General features: G+C 37.1%; 1 protein-coding gene across 7 annotated transcripts in view; it reads left to right on the top strand.

The window, feature by feature from the left end:
* Positions 1-19,931, top strand: part of LOC127415628 (otoferlin-like) — a 95,516-nt gene that overhangs the window by 51,649 nt on the left and 23,936 nt on the right. For all 7 annotated transcript variants that reach the window (XM_051654385.1, XM_051654384.1, XM_051654390.1 and 4 more), the window contains exons 6-23: positions 5,405-5,478; positions 7,841-7,967; positions 8,607-8,661; positions 9,726-9,857; positions 10,164-10,226; positions 10,360-10,444; positions 10,610-10,769; positions 11,429-11,615; positions 12,194-12,380; positions 13,548-13,771; positions 17,111-17,219; positions 17,348-17,537; positions 18,114-18,234; positions 18,544-18,644; positions 18,806-18,896; positions 19,000-19,116; positions 19,205-19,357; positions 19,476-19,662. In XM_051654385.1, coding sequence (XP_051510345.1) covers positions 5,405-5,478; positions 7,841-7,967; positions 8,607-8,661; positions 9,726-9,857; positions 10,164-10,226; positions 10,360-10,444; positions 10,610-10,769; positions 11,429-11,615; positions 12,194-12,380; positions 13,548-13,771; positions 17,111-17,219; positions 17,348-17,537; positions 18,114-18,234; positions 18,544-18,644; positions 18,806-18,896; positions 19,000-19,116; positions 19,205-19,357; positions 19,476-19,662 — 2,363 coding nt within the window. The remainder of the gene's footprint in view (positions 1-5,404; positions 5,479-7,840; positions 7,968-8,606; positions 8,662-9,725; positions 9,858-10,163; positions 10,227-10,359; positions 10,445-10,609; positions 10,770-11,428; positions 11,616-12,193; positions 12,381-13,547; positions 13,772-17,110; positions 17,220-17,347; positions 17,538-18,113; positions 18,235-18,543; positions 18,645-18,805; positions 18,897-18,999; positions 19,117-19,204; positions 19,358-19,475; positions 19,663-19,931) is intronic.

The raw sequence follows: 19,931 nt of genomic DNA, 5'->3' as shown, positions 1-19,931 counted from the left end.
CTAAACAATGCTTGCGAATAAGCCCTTGCTTGGATTGGCCCTTGCAAAAGGCAGGCATGGTTGTGCAATGCCTCTGCAAATGTACGAAACAACGTTTTGCGTTTGAGCCCTACGATAAGGGTGATGTCATTCGTGCAATACCCTAGTAAAAGGACAAACGATGTTTGCGTTTGAGCCCTAGATAAGGGTGACGTTGTTTGTGCAATACCTTTGCAAGAATAGCAACATTTTGCATTTGACAACGTTTTGCGTTTGAGCCCTACAATGAGGGCGAGCATTATTTGTGCAATACCCCTGTAAAGATAAACAATGCTTTGCCATGTGAAGGGAATTTAAATGCTTTTATATAAACTGCATTTGCGGTTTCATAAGATGCTTAAAAGCACACCTGAGACATGCTGCAGTTGCAGCACCTAGACAGCACATTTGTGCTGCTTAGATGTATTGAGCCAACAGCAGAAAGCACACTATGGTTGCGGTGTCCTGGGACTCCTTGTGTTCTGCACAGCAGCCTCACAAAGCCTCAGTTGCATTCCTGGATGGCACATTTGCGCTGCAAGCACTGTTTTTATCCCAGTAAAGTCATACAGATACCTTACTTACCTGCTACTGTATGTTACTGCCCTGACCACGAGCACACGTAGTAAACACATATGTTGATGAACTAATGTGGAGAGCTTGAGTGGGGAGCTTATGTTTTGACCAGCAGATGCAGAAATTAACTGTATGCAGAATTTTGAGTAATGAAGCTTAGAATTCAAACGTTAGTGAAAAAAGCCCCATAGTGTAGAGAGGCCCCTTTGTTTAGAAACCTTCATTGTTCTATATTATAAAATAATAAATAGTTTCAGTGACCCGTGGCAATACAAATCTCTTCACTGTAACGACGACAGATGACTCTCATAAAATGAAACATGTGACATAGCTAGATATGGAAATAATAACTAGATTTTATTTGATTTGATAATTTCTTGTATTGGAGCACAATCTTCAGTGTGCTGTTAATTAAATACAGAAATGTAATGAGCAATTCCTGCCGCTAGGTGTCAGAGGACACATAGCAATGATGATGCTTTCCCTTTAAGGAAACGCTGATGTGGATATATGAGAAATGAAAACAGCGTGATTTGACGTGAGATAGGAGCGAAAACACAATGCAAGAAGCATCATCTTGACGGATGATCGGACCTTATGCACTGAAGTACTTGTGCGTAAGGACATGCATGAATATTGGAACCTGCTTCCCCAAAAGGAGAATGCACAGGCATGCAAACTCTGTGGTAACATTTGCGAAATGTGCACCCATTCCCGAATGGTGCGGCCGCCGTGCTGCGAAACACGCAATCACCTAACATGTTTTTTGAGAACCGAATGCTCTAGTAAAATTAATATTGCCGCTTAAAGCGATATTGATGCATTATAAAGCTTAAGATGATTAAAGGATTGTGAACATAGTGTGTAACATGATATATGCTTCACTCACATGTGCGTGAGTGAAAACACAGAAGTATGCAAACAATGAGAAGCATCTGGCAGGCTCTGTGATTGGATGTGATGCCTGATGAATGAATCCAGAGATCTTCCTGCTAGAACTACACTTACGCTTACATTTCTCACGTGAACATGCCGACGTACTTACGTCACGTGAGAGGCTGAGGGAACCGAGTCCCATTGAGGACAGGCATCGGAGAGCGACCGGAAGTAAACAAATATAGTGAATAGGACTTCAATATTTATCTATTTCTCACCCAAATCATTCAAATCGCTTTAGAAGACATTAATTTAACCACTGGAGTCATATGGATTGCTTTTACTATGACTGTCTGAGCTTTTTGGAGCTTTAAAGTGCTAATCAACATCCACTTGCATTGTATGGACCTACAGAGCTGACATATTCTTCTAAAAATCTTCATTTGTGTTCAGCAGAACAAAGAAAGTCATACACATCTGGGATGGTATGAGGGTGAATAAATGATGAGAGAATTTTCCTTTTTGGGTGAAATAACCCATTTAATCAAGAGCTGTTTAGAACCAGTTTTCTTAAGAATATAGGCATAAATGACCTTCTGTTAGACATTAAAAAATAGTGTCTGCTGCATGGTGAGTTGAGCAGCTCAGAGCGCAATCTTAGATGCTGGCTTTGTTCTCTGTGCCAATACTGTCAGTCAGAGTGATGGTTTCCTGAATGCCCTTTCTAGACTAAACAAAATAGTGCTGAAAGTCTGCCCTATTTAGGTCCTCTGGTCTGTTTATTACAAAGATCTAAAGAACTTTGCAGTTACTTGTGCTGTTAAAGGGATAGTTCACCCAAAAATTTAAATGCTCCTCATTTACTCACCCTTTACTCATATTGTTCCAAACCTGTTTAACATCTCCTTTTGTGTTCTATGGAAGAGATAAATTGATATGGGTTTGGAACAACATGAGGGTGAGTAAATGATGACGGCATTTTAATTTTGGGGTGAACTATCCTTTTAATTAAGTCATGGCATTTGCTTGTTCTCCTTGGTTGCTGAAGTGAAGCATTTAATTAAACAGCGCTGGTTTCATCACGCTCTGAAAATCATCTAATTAGTGTCAAGTTACCTCATCATTTTGTTTAGATACAATATAGTCTCTTTTACTGGATTTTATCCAAATTAATTATATTTAATGTCCAAGTCAAAGTCCAAACGTGGTCCAGATTGTTTTAAATATATTTTGGGTGAACTATATCTTCAATTAAGTCATGGCCTCAAGATGAGCACTCTGGTAACACTTACCAATAAGGTTAGGGTTAGGTTAGTGTTAATGTATACATATACTAAAACATTTTTAACATTAAGTTGTACTGTATATATTACCATTAGTAAATGTATCATGAACGAACAATAAATAGTGCATAGTATATTTATAATTTAATATTAACTAAGATTAATAATTGCTGTAAAATGTTTGAATATTGGTTTATAGTATGTATGAGTAGTTAACACAGATGTTTCACAATTAGCATTATAAGTCATTTATTTATAAAACAACATACATGTTTATAACAGTGAGAGTGAGTGTGTGAGTGTGTGTGTTTGTGCATGTCTACAGTATGTGTGTGTGTGTGGTCACCTACTCTCCTGTTACTTTTTCACTCATAGCTGGTCATCATCTCAAGTTCTCTCTTTAGTGTGAACGTCCCACTTAGTTTGAGCATTGTCTTTTTGCTTGTGTGGTTTTGTTGCTTAGATCTGAACTAGCCAATGGAAATGGGCATATAGAACACCAAACAGTCAGAAATACATAACTTTTTGCCCCTGCGGGCTTTGTAGACACATTTCTCTATTGGGCCAATTTTTGGTGGTTGTCAGCGTGTGGTGAGTACCCTGTATGTTCATCAGTCTTTCGGCACTATAAAAAGTGTTTTGTCTGGTAGAAATGTGCTTCATGTGGTAACATCAAAATGTACTGCTTTTAATCAAGCCAAAAATGTTAATTTGTGTTGGGTTGGGCACATTTTTTAGAGGGATATTTTAGTCAGGGAAGGTTCAGACAAAAAAAAAAAAAATTGGAACTTTTGGATTTCAGAATTTTTTTTTGTAGTTGTTCTCTATTCAATTTCTCAATTAATGGATTAAAGCTCCGAATACATTCCCTTCAGTGTCACTCTGTGATAACTTCAAAGAGTTAAAGGGATAGTTCACCCAAAAATGAAAGTCTTGTTATACATTTCTCATATTCATGTCGTTTCAAATCAGTATAACTTTCTTTCCTCTGTGAAACACTAAAGGAGATGTTTAGGCAGAAGGTGGGAAACTAAATGCCTCAGTCACTATTTACTTACATTGAATGGAAAAACTAATGGTGACTGAGGTTGTTCATCCCCAACATTCTGCCTAAATACCTCATTCCATGGAGAAAATAATGTCAAACAGGTGTGAAACAACATGATAGGAAGTAATTGACTGTTGATGAATATGACTGTTGATCAATTAAAATTTTGGGGTGAACTGTCCCTTTAAGCAAGGAAACATCCACCATTAGGCTAAGGTATTAATAAATTAATTGCAACTTAAAATAACTTAATTGCAAAATAATGTTTTAAAAATTGCATGTATCTCTATTTCCCATAATCAGTCCTGACTCAAGAGGTAATGTCTTCTTATTTGGTTATATAATTCATTCAAATAATTGAGAACTATGTGCGCGCTTGACACATTTTCACTCTGTTTAAAATGCTCAAAGAAAATGAAAGAACAAAATTATCTGTATTTCTTTCATCTGGTCCTGAGTAAGTATCTATATCCATGGATCACAGCTAATTGGAGGATTGTGCCCATCTTTTTAAATAATTAAGGTCCCTCATTTGTCCAGCCAGCCTGTGACATCATCAAGCCTTTGTAGTTGAACTGATATCTAATCACCATAATATCAGTGCAGAGTTATTGGATACCATTGGAGCTATTGTGAGTGGGGTCCCACTGTTGAAACAAGCGTCTCGTCTGAATGATAAATATCACTGGACTTTTCCATCATGGGAACACCAGTCTTGCTCCAGTAGTGATGATTCGATTGTACTCCAGCAGTGTATAAACCATCTTCACAGTGTGTGCTGTCTATAAAACTTCTTTATGTGAATTAAAGATAAAAGATATGTACAGTATATGGCAATGATTTTGATACTCGAAATCTGTTTGGATATCTATCCATTGATAATTTATTTGAAAGTAATTTCTATTGAGATATGCTACGCATATGGAATCCTTATGAACGTTATTATTTTATTTTTTTCTCCCCTTTTCTCCCCAATTTGGTATGCCCAATTCCCAATGCGCTCTAAGTCCTCGTGGTGGTGTAGTGACTCGCCTCAATCCAGGTGGCAGAGGACGAATCTGAGACCATCAATCCGCGCATCTCATCACGTGGCTAGTTGAGCGCGTTACCGCGGAGACATAGTGCGTGTGGAGGCTTCACACTATTCTCCGTAACATCCACGCACAGCTCACCATGTGCCCCACCGAGAGCGAGAACCACATTATAGCGACTACGAGGAGTTTACCTAATGTGACTCTACCCTCCCTAGCAACCGGGCCAATTTGGTTGCTTAGCAGACCTGGCTGGAATCACTCAGCACGCCCTGGATTCGAACTCATGACTCCAGGGGTGGTAGTCAGCGTCTTCACTTGCTGAGCTACCCTTATGTACATTATTAATAGATTATGTCATTGAAAGATTAAGAAATTGTGGAATGTATCCAGACAGATCACTGCTTGTTATATCCATGCAACATTACCACATTTCTTAGTTCAGACTTATTTATTCAATAAATTATTCAGTGTTTGGCATCCCCAGAGGTAGAGGTGAATGAACAATGAATCACAGTGCAAATGTTATCACTACATTTCCCATTCATCTAAATGTTTGTTTTATATTGTAGAGCAGGAAAAGCAGTGTTTTCAGCCATGAAACTGGGCAAGGTGCGCAGCTCGAAAGAGGACCACAAAAAAGGAGGTAAATATTGTTGCTCATTAGAGAGTTGGGTTTGCAAAGCAGAGGAATACAAATTTACAATTTTGTAAACATATAAACAGCAGCCAAAGTGTGATTTACCAGCCTTACAAATGGATCAAAGACTGGGGCTAACATTGAATTTGTATTACCAAGTGAGAGATGAATTTTCACCAAAAACCATAAGAGTTTTGATTGGACTCAAAGCCATTGACATAAATCATCATTTTAATTTGTATAGCGCTTTTTCTTCAAAGCAGCTTTACAGAAAATCATGCACTTACAGAAAAAGAAGCTGTAATGTTTTAAAGTCCTAAATGTGTGGTTTTATTGAATAATGTGATTGTAGATTATACCTTAAAAATATTTGTCTTTAGGCCCCCAGTGAGAAAGCCAAAGGTGACTGTGGCAAGGAACACAATCACACAACTCCATAAAATGTTAGTTAATGGAGAAAAATAACCTTGGGGGAAACCAGGCTCACCAGGGGAGCTTGTTCCCCTCTGGCTAAACAGTGTGAATATAATGCCAATATTTGTTATCTACAGTTGCAATCAAAATTATTCAACCCCCCTGACCAGCAATACATTCTGGTGATGTGAATTAAAACACATCAACTAAAACCTCAGTAAACAGTCAAAGTAAGTTTTTAATACACATTTGAGTGATTTTGAGAACAAAGAGTTCAGTTTACAGAAATTTTAAAATAAAAGATAACTAATTCTCTCCACAAATGTCATGTCAAAAATATTCAACCCCCAAAGTCAGTCATTTGTGGAGCGTCCTTTATCCTTAATAACAGCAAATAAATGTTTCAGGTAAGTGTTCTCAGGCTTCGGACACCTCTCTATTAGAATTTTTAAACATTTCTCATGAGCAAAAGCTTCCAGCTCATTGACATTCTTTGGTTTCTGTGCTGCCACTGCTTCCTTGAAATCCTACAAAGGTTTGCAATGGGATTTTAATGATGGACTGAAAGGGCCATTTAAGGACATTCCACGACCTATCCCTGAGCCAGATTTTGGACAACTTGGATGTATCCTTGGTGTTATTGTCTTGCTGGAAAGTCCAGTGATCACCAAGCTTCAATTTACATCTGAAAGAATCCATGGTGTCAGTCACATAGTCAGGATAGCCGTTTCCTGCAGCCGCAAAACACCCCCATAACAGGACTGACCCACCTCCATGCATGACTGTGGGGATGGTGTCGTTCTTGTCATCACCTTTTCATCTTACTCCAGATGTACTGCTGACCCATGGGTCTAAAATTCATTTTCAGTTTAGTGTCATACATCTATAAAACCTTCTTCCAGGACTCTACAGGTTTTTCCTACTTCTTTCCTATTAATTCTTGAATAATCAAGTCAACATTTCCCTTGGTGAAGTTTTGCTTTCTTCCACACCCCAAGAAGATTGCTGTTGTACCATATTTAAAAAATGTATGAATGGTGCTGCCAACTTTGTCTACTGGAAATTGAAGTGCCTTGGAAATGTACTTATAGCCATGACCTTTCTTGAGTAATGAAATAATCTCCTCTATTAGCTTTTGAGACAGCTTATTTTTAATTGAATTTTTTGCATAGAAATACATTTTTGCTTCCAACGCTAAACTTACATTTTAAAACTTAAATAAGTGCCATTGCAGATTGGTGACTTAATTTTGTTTTAAAACAATTACTTGTGTAGCCTTACATATTTAAGAAACAGCTACATGCAATAGGGGGTGAATAATTATGACATGGCTGTGTTTTAAAAAATCCTGGTATTTACAAATATTAGGTTATATATTCACACTATGACTTTGAATATGTCACTCAGCTGATATAAATGTAAAGTTTAAAAATTCTGGGTCATCGGAAAAGCTTGCCTTTGTAAATCCTTACTGTCTTGGGGGGGTTGAATAATTTTGATTGCAACTGTATGTGTAATACAAGTAATGGTTTAAAATAGTGACCTGAGTGGATGTTGGTGTCCAATATTTAAACTAAAGGATTTTGTACGAATTGTAAGAATTGTAAGTCCAAACTGAATTAAATACGGATGTACACATAGACGCAGTGCCCTTTGTTATGTGGCTGAGGAAGGCCTTAGTTGCCATTCATTTATTGTCTATGTATTCCATTTATTTTCCAATTTATTTTGCCATCCTAACTATGCACAATTACGAGTACTCTATATGGCTAGTTTTATAAATGTATTATTTGCAATCAGCATTGTTTTTTCCCTGCAGCCTTAAATTCCAACAAAATAGACCTGCAACCCATTTTTACTACAGTTTGGTGTACTTATTGATACTTAAGGGGAAAGTCAGTACTGTAGATTGAAGGTATCATGCATTTAAACTCAGCTGTAGTCTTGTGCACAGATGATCCAGCCATTTTGGATGCAGAAGATCTGGATCGAAAGGCAATGCGTCTGGGTGGTGGACTGGACCCTGATGCCATCTCACTGGCCTCTGTTACTGCAGTAACCACTAACGTCTCTAACAAAAGGTCAGATTTCTGATGTGTCCCTGGTGCATTTTAAGGCAATACACTTTTACATGTCTAAGTTTATCTGTTTTCGTCCTTTGAAAAGGTCACTGTGAAGAAAGCTTTTTTTTATGTTCTTTTGTGGATTCTTTTCCCTGAAAAAAAAAAAAAAAATATATATATATATATATATATATATATATATATATATATATATATATATATATATATATATATATATATATATATATATATATTGTTTTCAAGTAAAAAAATGTAAAAATAATTCTAAACATTGTTAAAACAACATAAACTTACTTGAGAAGCAAATTTGCATAGGATATTAAGACTTGTTTCTTTTTTCTTTTATATAATTTTCCTTATTCCTTTGGCACATTGTTTTTTCTTGGTGTAGCATATACCATAGTTTGTTAGTAGTGTGCATAGATCAACAACAAACTATTTGCCAATGCAGTAAGCAAAATACATTAAATTAAATGTAATATATTTTCTATGAAAACAAGTCTTATTATATTATGCAAGTAAATGTATCTTGTTTTCAAGTAATAAAATCAATAAAAAAACTGATTAAAAAATTTATTTGTTGTGTTCTGTTTAAATGTGTTTCATGGAGTTTGATCCTCCATTCATGTTTTTTAGATCAAAGCCTGATATTAAGATGGAGCCCAGCTCAGGACGTCCAGTGGATTATCAGGTATGAAGAGAGGCAGATGGAGAAAGACAGAGACGATAGTGCTGTGCAAACTTCCGTTGCCGTTTGTGGAGTTATTTCATGCAGCCTCACATAGCTGAATAACTTTCCAGCTTTCGCACAGACAGTAACTGCATTGCCTTGAATTGCCATACTGGCATGTTAACCAGTAGAGTTTATCCTTGAGTAGTGTTTTCTGCTCAATGCCCTGAATATATTGTACAGAGCTGTCCCAAATAAGCAACTTAGCCCTTAAGCTTCAGTGTTTCAGAGAAGTCTTTGATGTTTACCAAATAATTGTCTTTTGCATGGCTGTTGTTATGAGCAGTTGAATAAAATTTCATTTCAGTGCTGGGACTGAGTAATTCTTATACTATAAATGCAGAAAATCCATACTGCATATCTCTCCTGTGTGCTGTGTAAGTGTTTTTCTTTTTCTTTATGTATGCCCGTTCGTATTTTTGCTGGAGGCTCGAAACTCCTTTTGCTTTCTCTTTCATTCAGTAACTTTTGGGACCCATTTACAGAATAAATCACTGCAGCAATAAGCCCTGTTATTGTCTGCTTTCTTCTGGAACCCAGTTTCTTTTATTTTGTGCAGAGAAGTATATTACATTTAAAATGTTGCATGGAAATTTAGCTTTGGAGTGTAATATAGACATCACCAACACAACAAAAATGAGAGCGAGCAGTTTGGTAGTTCATTTAAACTGTATAATAGTAAATCTGAATTAGATGCCACAGCGCATTTAAGAGCTGTACACACAAGCTAAATCACAACAGAAATGCAAGACTTTATTTTTTTTCTCTGTTGACCAAGTTTAGCTTTGGCATTTGTCCATATGCAGCCTTAGATCTTTGCTTTTCAAAGATCAAATATAATAGCTCATTTGTAATTTGATTTCCTTAAAGCAAATGTATCTAATTGGTCCTCAATGCTAATAAAGGCATAACACCTTTAGTTCCCAGGGTAACACAACCTCATCAGTCTGAGCATCTAAGATTAGTTTTTTTTTTCTCAAATATATTATTTTATGGATAATGTCCCAATTCAAAATGTCTTGCAGATCAGTGTTACAGTAATTGAGGCTCGTCAGTTGATTGGTTTGAATATGGATCCTGTGGTGTGTGTGGAAATCGGGGAGGAGAAGAAGTACACATCCATGAAAGAGTCCACAAACTGCCCCTACTACAATGAGGTTATACTCACCTCCTCAATTGCAGAAATATCTGAGCAAAGGATTTTCACTTGGCTGTCTAAAAGGCTGCTTGGCAGCTTCTTATAGAGGGTCTGATCAGATTAGACTAGCAAGAATCATCTAATTTTACTTTGAGAGATAAAGCAAGATGTACTTTTTTCATGATAGTTGCTAATATCACCACCTAAAACATTAAGAAAATACTGTAGTCCAACAACATTGTTAAATAATCTTTATATTATTATGCAGACCAACACTTTGTTCAAACAATATTGCATTTCAATATTTTTCTCTCTTTTCCAACAGTACTTTGTCTTTGACTTCCATGTGCCTCCAGATGTCATGTTTGATAAAATCTTGAAAATCTCAGTGAGTAGATTACACACTCTTTCAGCATATGATTGTGCCTAGCATAAGAAATGTCAATGAAAACCCATTGGAAACATACTGTAGCTATATGATGAATGAATTTTTACTTCTGTTCTTCTTTCATGCAAAAAAGGTAATACATTCTAAAAACCTTCTACGAAGTGGCACCCTGGTGGGCACCTTCAAACTAGACGTGGGAACTGTTTACTCACAACCTGGTTAGTAACCATGGAAATGATAACAAGCAATTTTGTTTTGCAAATGTAATTTTTTTTATTTTTTTTTTAGATGTCAAATCTGCAGTCAATTAGAATAAAGGTGTACTTATTAGACTGAAAATGTCAGCAATTGGTTGTCTATTAATTGATGCATGTCTCTACCAGAACATCAATTCCATCACAAGTGGGCAATGCTATCTGACCCTGATGACATCACTGCTGGGTGCAAAGGTTATGTTAAGTGTGACATTGCAGTGGTAGGAAAAGGAGACAACATCAAGACTCCCCACAAGGCCAGTGAGACAGATGAAGATGACATAGAGGGGTTAGAAACACAGATCTCTTCTTTGATTAATTATAATAGTCCCTGTAATGTTACATTAAATAATATTTTGATGTTAGATATTTCAGAGTATTTTTATATACAAAAAATATGTAATACAAAATACACCCTGCTGAAAAGACCAGCTTAGCTGGTCACCAACTTATAATGTGATTTAGATGCTGGTTACCAGCAATGGGATACTGGTGTGCCTTTTAGTTTAACAAGCAAGACCTCCCTGGTCAAGCAGTTTTTCCAGAAAGGTCCTTATGGTTGACCAGTTTCACCAGCTATATTTTGCTAGTCCACTGGTTATATCAGCATCAAACCCACACTAAACCATCTTAATCCAGAATGGATGAACATGGACATTCATGCTGGTCTTTTCAGCAGGGGCATTAAAGGAAATTCAAACTGCATTCTACATCATGTAACGTGACATTAAATAATCTACATGTCATGCAGTAAACAATGCATTAGAACTCTATAAAATGCTTGTTAAGGACAAAAATAGCCTAATCAGTGTTTTTAGATATAGGCTACTTAACAGCACTATAATGCTATTATTTCCATTCTACTTAATCTTTATTTATTTAGCGCATTTATTTATTTATGTGCGCATCATGTTGGTCCATTTCTCATGTCTGTTGGATATATTACAGGAATCTTTTATTGCCAGAGGGTGTTCCGTCAGAGAGACAGTGGGCCCGGTTCTATGTTAAGATTTATAGAGCTGAGGGGCTTCCTAAAATGAACACCAGCATCATGGCAAATGTGAAGAAAGCTTTTATTGGGGAAAACAGAGACCTTGTGGATCCTTATGTCCTGGTACAGTTTGCAGGGCAAAAGGTAAGAAACGCTATATAGCACACTCATTAAAGAGATCAATATTTTGTTCAGGTTTTATATTGTATAATGCAAGGAGGTCTAAAACACCTGGAGAAAGCTATCAGGTAACACTCTCAATGGCAGGAAGTATGCAACCAGCATGCTAGAATCTTTGTTCATGGGCACTCAGATCTGAAAACATTTGTTATGTGACTAATCACTCTGGATCCGTCAGAAAATGATGTCCTGAGAATGCTGATTGGCTGATGACACTACAAGAACATGCACAGTCTCAGGCTCAGTGTTGCTCTGTTAAAAGCTCTCTAAAAATCAGGCACTGCTGTATCATTTAAAATATGTATAAGAATGTTTTAGAATAATTATAATAACATATATTTAATATTTATAAGAATCTTTCATATTTATAAGAATATTATATTTATATTAATTATAATAATTTAAATATGACCAGCCAAACTCTTAAGACAATGAGGTGACATTACTGTCTGTGTTATTTTAAAATCAATATTTCAGTAAGTTTGTCTTGTTTTAACTGAAAAAAAAAAAAAAAAAAAAAAACTGTCTTCTTGTGTATGCAGGGTAAAACCTCAGTTCAGAAGAGCAGCTATGAGCCCATCTGGAATGAGCAAGTAGTGTTCACAGAGATGTTCCCACCTTTGTGTAGGCGATTGAAAGTTCAGATCCGTGATTCAGACAAGGTGAATGATGTTGCCATAGGAACGCATTTTATCGATCTACGCAAGATTGCGAATGATGGAGACAAAGGTATCAACGATCTGTCCCAACACAATGCTAACAGTTTAATGAATGTAGAATATGTGCATCCATTAAACTGAGTAGAAATCGTAAATAGGGATGTGCATGGTTACTGCTTTTAACATTTGGTTAACCACAAGGTTTCATGAATGGTTAATTGGTTTTTCGTCGGGATGTGGGAATAAAGAATGTTTATTGCAATGAAATTTCCTCAAACACTACTCAGAATAGCAGCAAATAAAGTGCACAGTGAGCTATGAGCCTAGATAGTAAAATACAGAGATCTTCAAATGATAAAATCTCACATTAAATAAAAAAATAAAGTCGTCACTGCATATAGTAAATGCGCTCTGCCCTGGCGGGCTGACATTTCCGTGAGGCAGCAAACACAATTATTGTCATGTGCATGGAGTCAAACTACTGCGATTAAATAGCCTCTTCGGTATGTCTTGATTTTTAAATGATTTAAAATCAAATGCCATTGAACTTGTCTAACTGTTGTACATAAATATGCACATTAGAGCAAAAGGAAGAACACTCTCTTAACGTTTATCAAGCGCTGAAACTTTCCTTGGTGAAAAATAACCTGGAATCATGTGTGTGTGTGTGTATATATATATATATATATATATATATATATATATATATATATATATATATATATACTGTATATACAGTCACATGAAGTACTCTTTGCAACCTAAACTTCTTCAGAAAGCAGCACAGTGCAACGAATGAAACAATGCAGGTGTTTCATGATACGTTTATAAAAAAACGTATTGAATTTTGAACTTTACTTGGTGTCTAAAAATGTGCTGATCTTGTGCAAGACGCTGAAAGAGAAAACGGTGAGATTCAGCGCAACAGTCAAAAACGCCTGTCCAGGGTGTGTTAACAGTACATATAAAAACAGCACAGATGCACAGAAAAGCATGTTTGAACTGCCCCTTACTCACCCTATACTTGAAATCTGACCCAAGCCCGACAGTTTGTCAGAACTCGTTGAATTGTGGTCAGGTTGAAAACCTGTATAGCACGTGTAGAATAACCAGATAGAGATTTTGGTATTCGAATAGTGGAGCATCGAGCGGTTAACCGAATGTCAACTATCCGTGCACATCCCTGATAATAAGTAAACAGAACAAGAGAATTTACTTCTCTTTTATCTCTCCCCAGGGTTCCTGCCCACTATGGGTCCGGCCTGGGTGAATATGTATGGTTCCACCCGTAACTACACCCTGATGGATGAGCATCAGGACCTGAACGAGGGTCTAGGGGAGGGTGTGTCCTTCAGGGCCCGCCTCCTCATTAGTATCGCTGTGGAGATCTTAGACACCACCTCCACAGAGATAATGAGCTCTACTGAGGTACAAATGGAGCCAGTGTCCAACATCTCAGAGGTGAGATTCCTTATTTCCTTTTTTTTTTTTTTTTTTTTTGAGACTGTGTTAGTTAGGCATACTGTGTTAGTTCACCCAGAATGAAAATTCTGTCATAATTTTTTTACCCTCATATCATTCCAAACCTGCGTGACTTTCTTTTTTCCATGGAACACATAAGGAATTTTCTAGCTGAATGGCCAGGCTGCCCTTTTCCATATAATGAAAGTGAATGGTGACCATGGCTTTACTTGGTCCCCTTCCTTGGTCATTGTGTGGAAAAGGGCAGCTGGATATTCTGCTAAATAACCTCTTTTGTCTTCCATGGAGGAAATAAAGTCAAACAGGTTTTGACATGATAGTGAGTAAACAATGAGAGAAGTTTCATTTTGGGGTGAACTATCCTTCTTGAGGGATTAAGGCATTTCCTTTGAAATCAGTATTAAATGCTCTATTAATGATAGATTTTTCTGCATTTACCTGTCACACAGCTTGGAATTACACATTCATTTTCAAGCCAGCTGGTCTTTTATAACTCATCTGTGACCTTCTGATCCCCCATACATCTTTATATCTGCACTATATCTGCAGACAAATTGATTACAACTCAGACCACATTTTATGAAATATTCAACTTCCCACTGGGAAATTAAAGCCCAAGCTTTGTGTCTTCAGACAAATAGTCATCACAGATGTGGGAGTTAAGTTCAGCTGTCTGTGATTTTCTTTGGCCCTGGGGGCATTATATATTGGTTGTCAGAATGCATTTTGCTGAAGGGCAGGATTTGTTATCACACTTGATCTGGAGGCAAACCTGCACAAAGTCATACACCGATCAGCCACAACATTAAAATCACCTGCCTAATATAGTGTGGGTCCCCCTCATGCTGCCAAAAGAGTGCCAACCCACATCTCAGAATAGCATTCTGAGATTCTGTTCTTCTCACCATAATTGTACAGAGCGGTTATCTGAGTTACCGTAGACTTCAGTTCGAATCAGTCTGGCCATTCTCTGTTGACCTCTCTCATCAACAAGGCGTTTCCATCCTCAGAACTGCCACTCACTGGAAGTTTTTTGTTTTTGGCACCATTCTGAGTAAATTCTACTCAGAATGGTGGTTTGAGAAATACTAAAACCAGCCCGTCTGGCACCAACAATCGTGCCAAAGTCCAAATCACTAAGATCACATTTTTCCCCATTCTGATGGTTGATGTGAACATTAACTGAAGCTCCTGACCCATATCTGCATGATTTTATACACTGCACTGCTGCCACACGATTGGCTGATTAGATAATCGCATGAATGATTGTTGGTGTCAGATGGGCTGGTTTGAGTATTTCTGTAACTGTTGATCTCCTGGGATTTTCACACACAACAGTCTCTAGAATTTACTCAGAATGGTGCCAAAAATAAAAAACATCCAGTGAGCGGCAGTTCTGTGGATGGAAACGCCTTGTTGATGAGAGAGGTCAACAGAGAACGGCCAGACTGGTTCGAACTGACAAAGTCTACAGTAACTGAGATAACCACTCTGTACAATTGTGGTGAGAAGAATAGCAGCTCAGAATGCTATTCTGAGATATGGGTTGGTGCTGTTTTGGCGGCATGAGGGGGACTTAAACAATATTAGGCAGGTTTATAGTTATTAGACAGTGTTTATAGTTTTTGTGTAAATCAGCCTTCAAATGGCTTACTAATAGTTATCTCTACATATTTAGCTGTGATAAGAGAAAGTATTTTAACATTTGGGGTTTGGGTGCAGTGGAGCTAATGGCACCCCTTAAGGAAAATGTGCTTTTTTTTTCTGGTTGAAAAGTGTTTGAAGAGACCCCATTTTATTTAGCCCTATTGTACCCTACGAACTTCAGCTTTAAGTCCTTGTAACATGTAAAATTTTTCAGATTACTCATTACCATGTTTAGATTAATGGAAATATTATTTCTATAAAACGTACTGTGCTATTTGTTATGAAATATAGTGGTCTAAACACTATTATTACAACTGTACTGTAGTACTGTAGATTCCCTCACTCCCTTAATAAATTATTTAGTATTAACATTTATGAACAAAATTCTGTTGCTAACTACTGTTAGTGTTACTACAGAAAAAGTCTGGGAGTGAGGGAGTGATTTCATTTCTTATCTCATGCTAAGGACAGCAGAAAAAAAGTGGGATGGGGATTGGGATGGCTTAAAATGTCTCAACTAGTTTTAGTTGATCAAACAGATCATCACTTCAGAGGAAACCCCTGTAGGGTTGAAGCACTGGTCCTCTTAACAGCACCAAAATCAAGTGTTTCTGACAGGTCACAATGAGAGTGGGAAATGGTCATGTTTTATATGACTGTTTTTTGTGTAAAATATCAAATGTCAAGGAACATATTAAAATAAAAATTAAAAATAAAGAAAATGTCATGACCCTTTTAAGGGTAAGACCAGGTAGAAAAAGCTCCTTAAATGAATAGTTCACCCAAAAATGAATATGACGTGTATTACTTTCTTTCTTCTGCTGACACAAACAAAGATTATTTTAGAAGAATATTTCAGCTCTGTTGGTCCACACAATGCAAGTGAATGGGTACCAAAACGTTGAAGCTCCACAAAGCACATAAAGGTGGCATAAAAGTACTCCAGTGGGTAAATCCATGTCTTCAGAAGCGATATGATAGGTGTGGGTGAGAAACAGGTCAATATTTAAGTCCTTTTTTATTATAAATTTTTCTCCCTGTCCAGTGGTGATATGGATGAAGAATGTGAAGTGCCAAAAACACAAGAAGAAGAAAGTGAAAGTGGAGATTGATAGTAAAAAAAACAATGACTTAAAATTTTGATCTGTTTGTCACCCACACTTTTATCACTTCTGAAGACATGGATTTAAACACTGGAGTCGTACAGATTACTTTTATGCTGCCTTTATATGTTTTTGGAGCTTCAAAATTTTGGTACCCATTCACTTGCATTGTGAGGACCAACAGAGCTGAAAAGAATTTTTGTTTGTGTTTAGCAGAAGAAAGAAAGGACATCTAGAATGGCATGAGGGTGAGTAAATGATAGGAGAATTTTCATTTTGGGGTGAACTATCCCGTTAAGATGACAATTGCAGACTACCGCTATTTACAGGTTACAGAAAGTAGAAAAGATGTGAGAGGACGCAATGTGGGAAAATGGGAGCTTAAAAAAAGAGTTAATAATATAATATGTATATACGTAAATAAAATATAACACGTTCCTTAGTGTATATGTCTAATTCAGCATCAACAGCCAGTTATCATAACCTTTAATCAAATAAATGGTGTCACTATATGCTGTGATGGCCTTCTTGAAGTGGTTTTGTCACCATCTTAATTTTTAAAATTCAGAGCGCAACAGGGAACATGGAGGAGTTTTTCCTTTTCGGCTCCTTTTTGGAGGCCACAATGATAGACAGGAAAATTGGAGATAAGCCCATCAGCTTTGAAGTCACTATCGGTGAGCTATAAACAATGATTTGTGACATCTCAGTATACATTTCAATACACTTATGGATTCAAAATTCCATCAATAATAATAATAATAATACAAATCATAGCAGCATGTGGACATAATTTTCTGCTTAGGTAACTATGGTAACCAGATAGATGGAGTGAGCAAGCCTACATCAGCGAAGAAGAAGAAAGAGGGTGGAGGGGAGAGTGAGGAGGAGGAGGCTGAGCTCATTCACAACTCCAGTGATGAAGAGGCAGAGGATGATGAAGATTTGATGTCTGTGCCGTCTACCCCTCCAATGAAACCAGTTATCACTGACAGGTCAGAGGTTAAAGGAATATGATTAATCTCAATGAAATGTGGATTCTCAAGGGGCATTTACACATACACTGCGCTTACTATTTAATAATAATAAAACAAAAAATCGTTGTCTGTCTCTTTCTTCTACACTAGCATCTATTCCATTGAGAACTTGGCAGTGCGATACTGAAGATATTGTTGACTTTTATATGACAAATTGCTTGTTATGTTCCTCATTTGTAAGTCGCTTTGGATAAAATCGTCTGCTAAATGACTAAATGCAATGTAAATGTAAATATACACATGCAGTGACTTGCAGCAATAAAGAAACTAGCTAGTAACCAACAATACAGAAACTTTATAACATGTGTGAACACCCATTTATAATCATCCAGCAATTATAACATGTAGCTACAGGCAAAAGCATTATGCTATTAATATATGTAACTATTCCAAGACTGATATCCCTATCACAGGCAATTTAAATCAAAACAATTTCTCAAAATTGCACTTCACAAGTCAGCGTTTGTTGATTGGTGCCAGCTACTGCTGAGCTCTGACTTACAAACTGAAATTTCCATTTTGCTCCATTTACAGAAATTACTTCCACTTGCCTTACTTTGAGAAGAAACCTTGTATTTACATCAAGAGCTGGTGGCAGGACCAGAGGAGACGTCTCTACAATTCCAATATCATGGACAAAATTGCAGATAAACTGGTAAATTACAGAATTTGCATTTTTGAGTGAACTAACCCTTTAACAGACACCTCCTTCTAAGCACTTCTAAGTACTTGTAAAGTCAAACAGTTTTATTCAGTCAGAGCTGTAGCCTAGTGGGCTGCGCTCATGACATGTGGTGCTGATACATCGTGGGTAACCCAAGTTCAAATCCTGGCTCTCCTGATTCCATTCCCAATCTTCTCCCCTGTCATTTCCTGTCTCCTCTCCACTAACTCTGTCATTAAAAGGCAAAAAATATCTCTATTCAGTTTGTGTTTATGTATGTGTGTATATCTATGTAAACAGGAGGAGGGCCTGAATGATGTTCAAGAAATCATAAAAACAGAAAAGGCATACCCAGAACGCAGACTTAGGGGTGTATTAGAAGAGCTCAGCACAAGTTGCAGGTGAGGGACCCTAACAGGGCTCATTTAAATCCAGACGATCAATGTGAAAGTCTATACTAATGCCAGCAGCACAAAATTCAAGAGTCTCTGAGTCATTGATTTTCAACTTTCTCACATCAACAATCTACTGACTTTTTCCCCCCTATTTTCTACAATGTAAGCCGCTTTGTTACACTGGCAAACAAAGATCAGAGTCAAGCCGGAAGAACCAAACTTGATAAGGAGAGACTGAAGTCCTGTATGAGAGAGATGGTACACCTACACACCCTACAGTAACTGTTTATGGTCTCAGCTTGGACATTAAGAATTAATGATTGGATGTTTAAAGTAATTTGTGTGGTTTTATTGTTTGCAGGAGAGCATGGGTCAGCAGGCAAAGACTATTCGCTCACAAGTGAAGAGAAACACGGTCCGAGACAAACTCAAGCTAGTGTTCAGTTTCCTCCAAAGGCTCCGTTTCCTGGCAGATGAGGTAAACAGAATCCCAACTCCCATAATTCCATTCACAATTGGCATTTCAATTGCTTGACTCCACTTTTTTCTTGTTTGTATTTACTAAGCCCCAACACAGCATCCCTGATGTGTTCATATGGATGATTAGCAACAACAAACGCATTGCATATGCACGCATACCCTCTAAAGACATCCTTTACTCAATTGTTGATGAAGAGATGGGTAAAGACTGTGAGAAAGTGAAAGCTGTTTTTCTACGGGTAACTCCCTCTTTTTATCTATTTGCATATCTTGGTCTCTTTCTGAATGTGTTAATTAAAGGCATTATTGTATACTGTTGGTGTAAATGTTCTGCAAATGTGTTTGTGTTTACAATAGCTGCCTGGGAAGAAAGGCTTTGGGCCTGCTGGCTGGACAGTTCAGGCTAAACTGGAGATGTATTTGTGGCTGGGGTTAAATAAACAGAGGAAAGACTTCCTGAGCGGCCTGCCTAGTGGCTTTGAAGAAAATAAAGCAAAGGGAATAGGCATACAAGCTGTCCCTCCCATCAGCCTAGTTTATAACAGTAAGATTTTATGCACTAAATATGCACTAATGATTTTCCTCTAATTAACACTTGACAGTTTTTCTGCTTTGGCGTACTGTACTGTATATACTTGCAGTGGGGTCCAAAAGTCAATGGAAAAAAGTTGAATGGAAGCAAGGAAATATGCCCCCTTGTACAAAGCAATGTCACACAAAGGATAACATTTCATTAGTAACTTTTAATTTTTACTTATTACATTTAAAATTAATTAATAGATTTAGCAAGACATGCAATAAGTAATCCAAAAG

The sequence above is a fragment of the Myxocyprinus asiaticus genome, chromosome 25 (assembly GCF_019703515.2).
Source record: "Myxocyprinus asiaticus isolate MX2 ecotype Aquarium Trade chromosome 25, UBuf_Myxa_2, whole genome shotgun sequence".
In the NCBI taxonomy this organism is placed as follows: domain Eukaryota; kingdom Metazoa; phylum Chordata; class Actinopteri; order Cypriniformes; family Catostomidae; genus Myxocyprinus; species Myxocyprinus asiaticus.
Note: the sequence above shows the minus strand (reverse complement) of the source record. Positions and strands in the feature narration are given on the sequence as shown.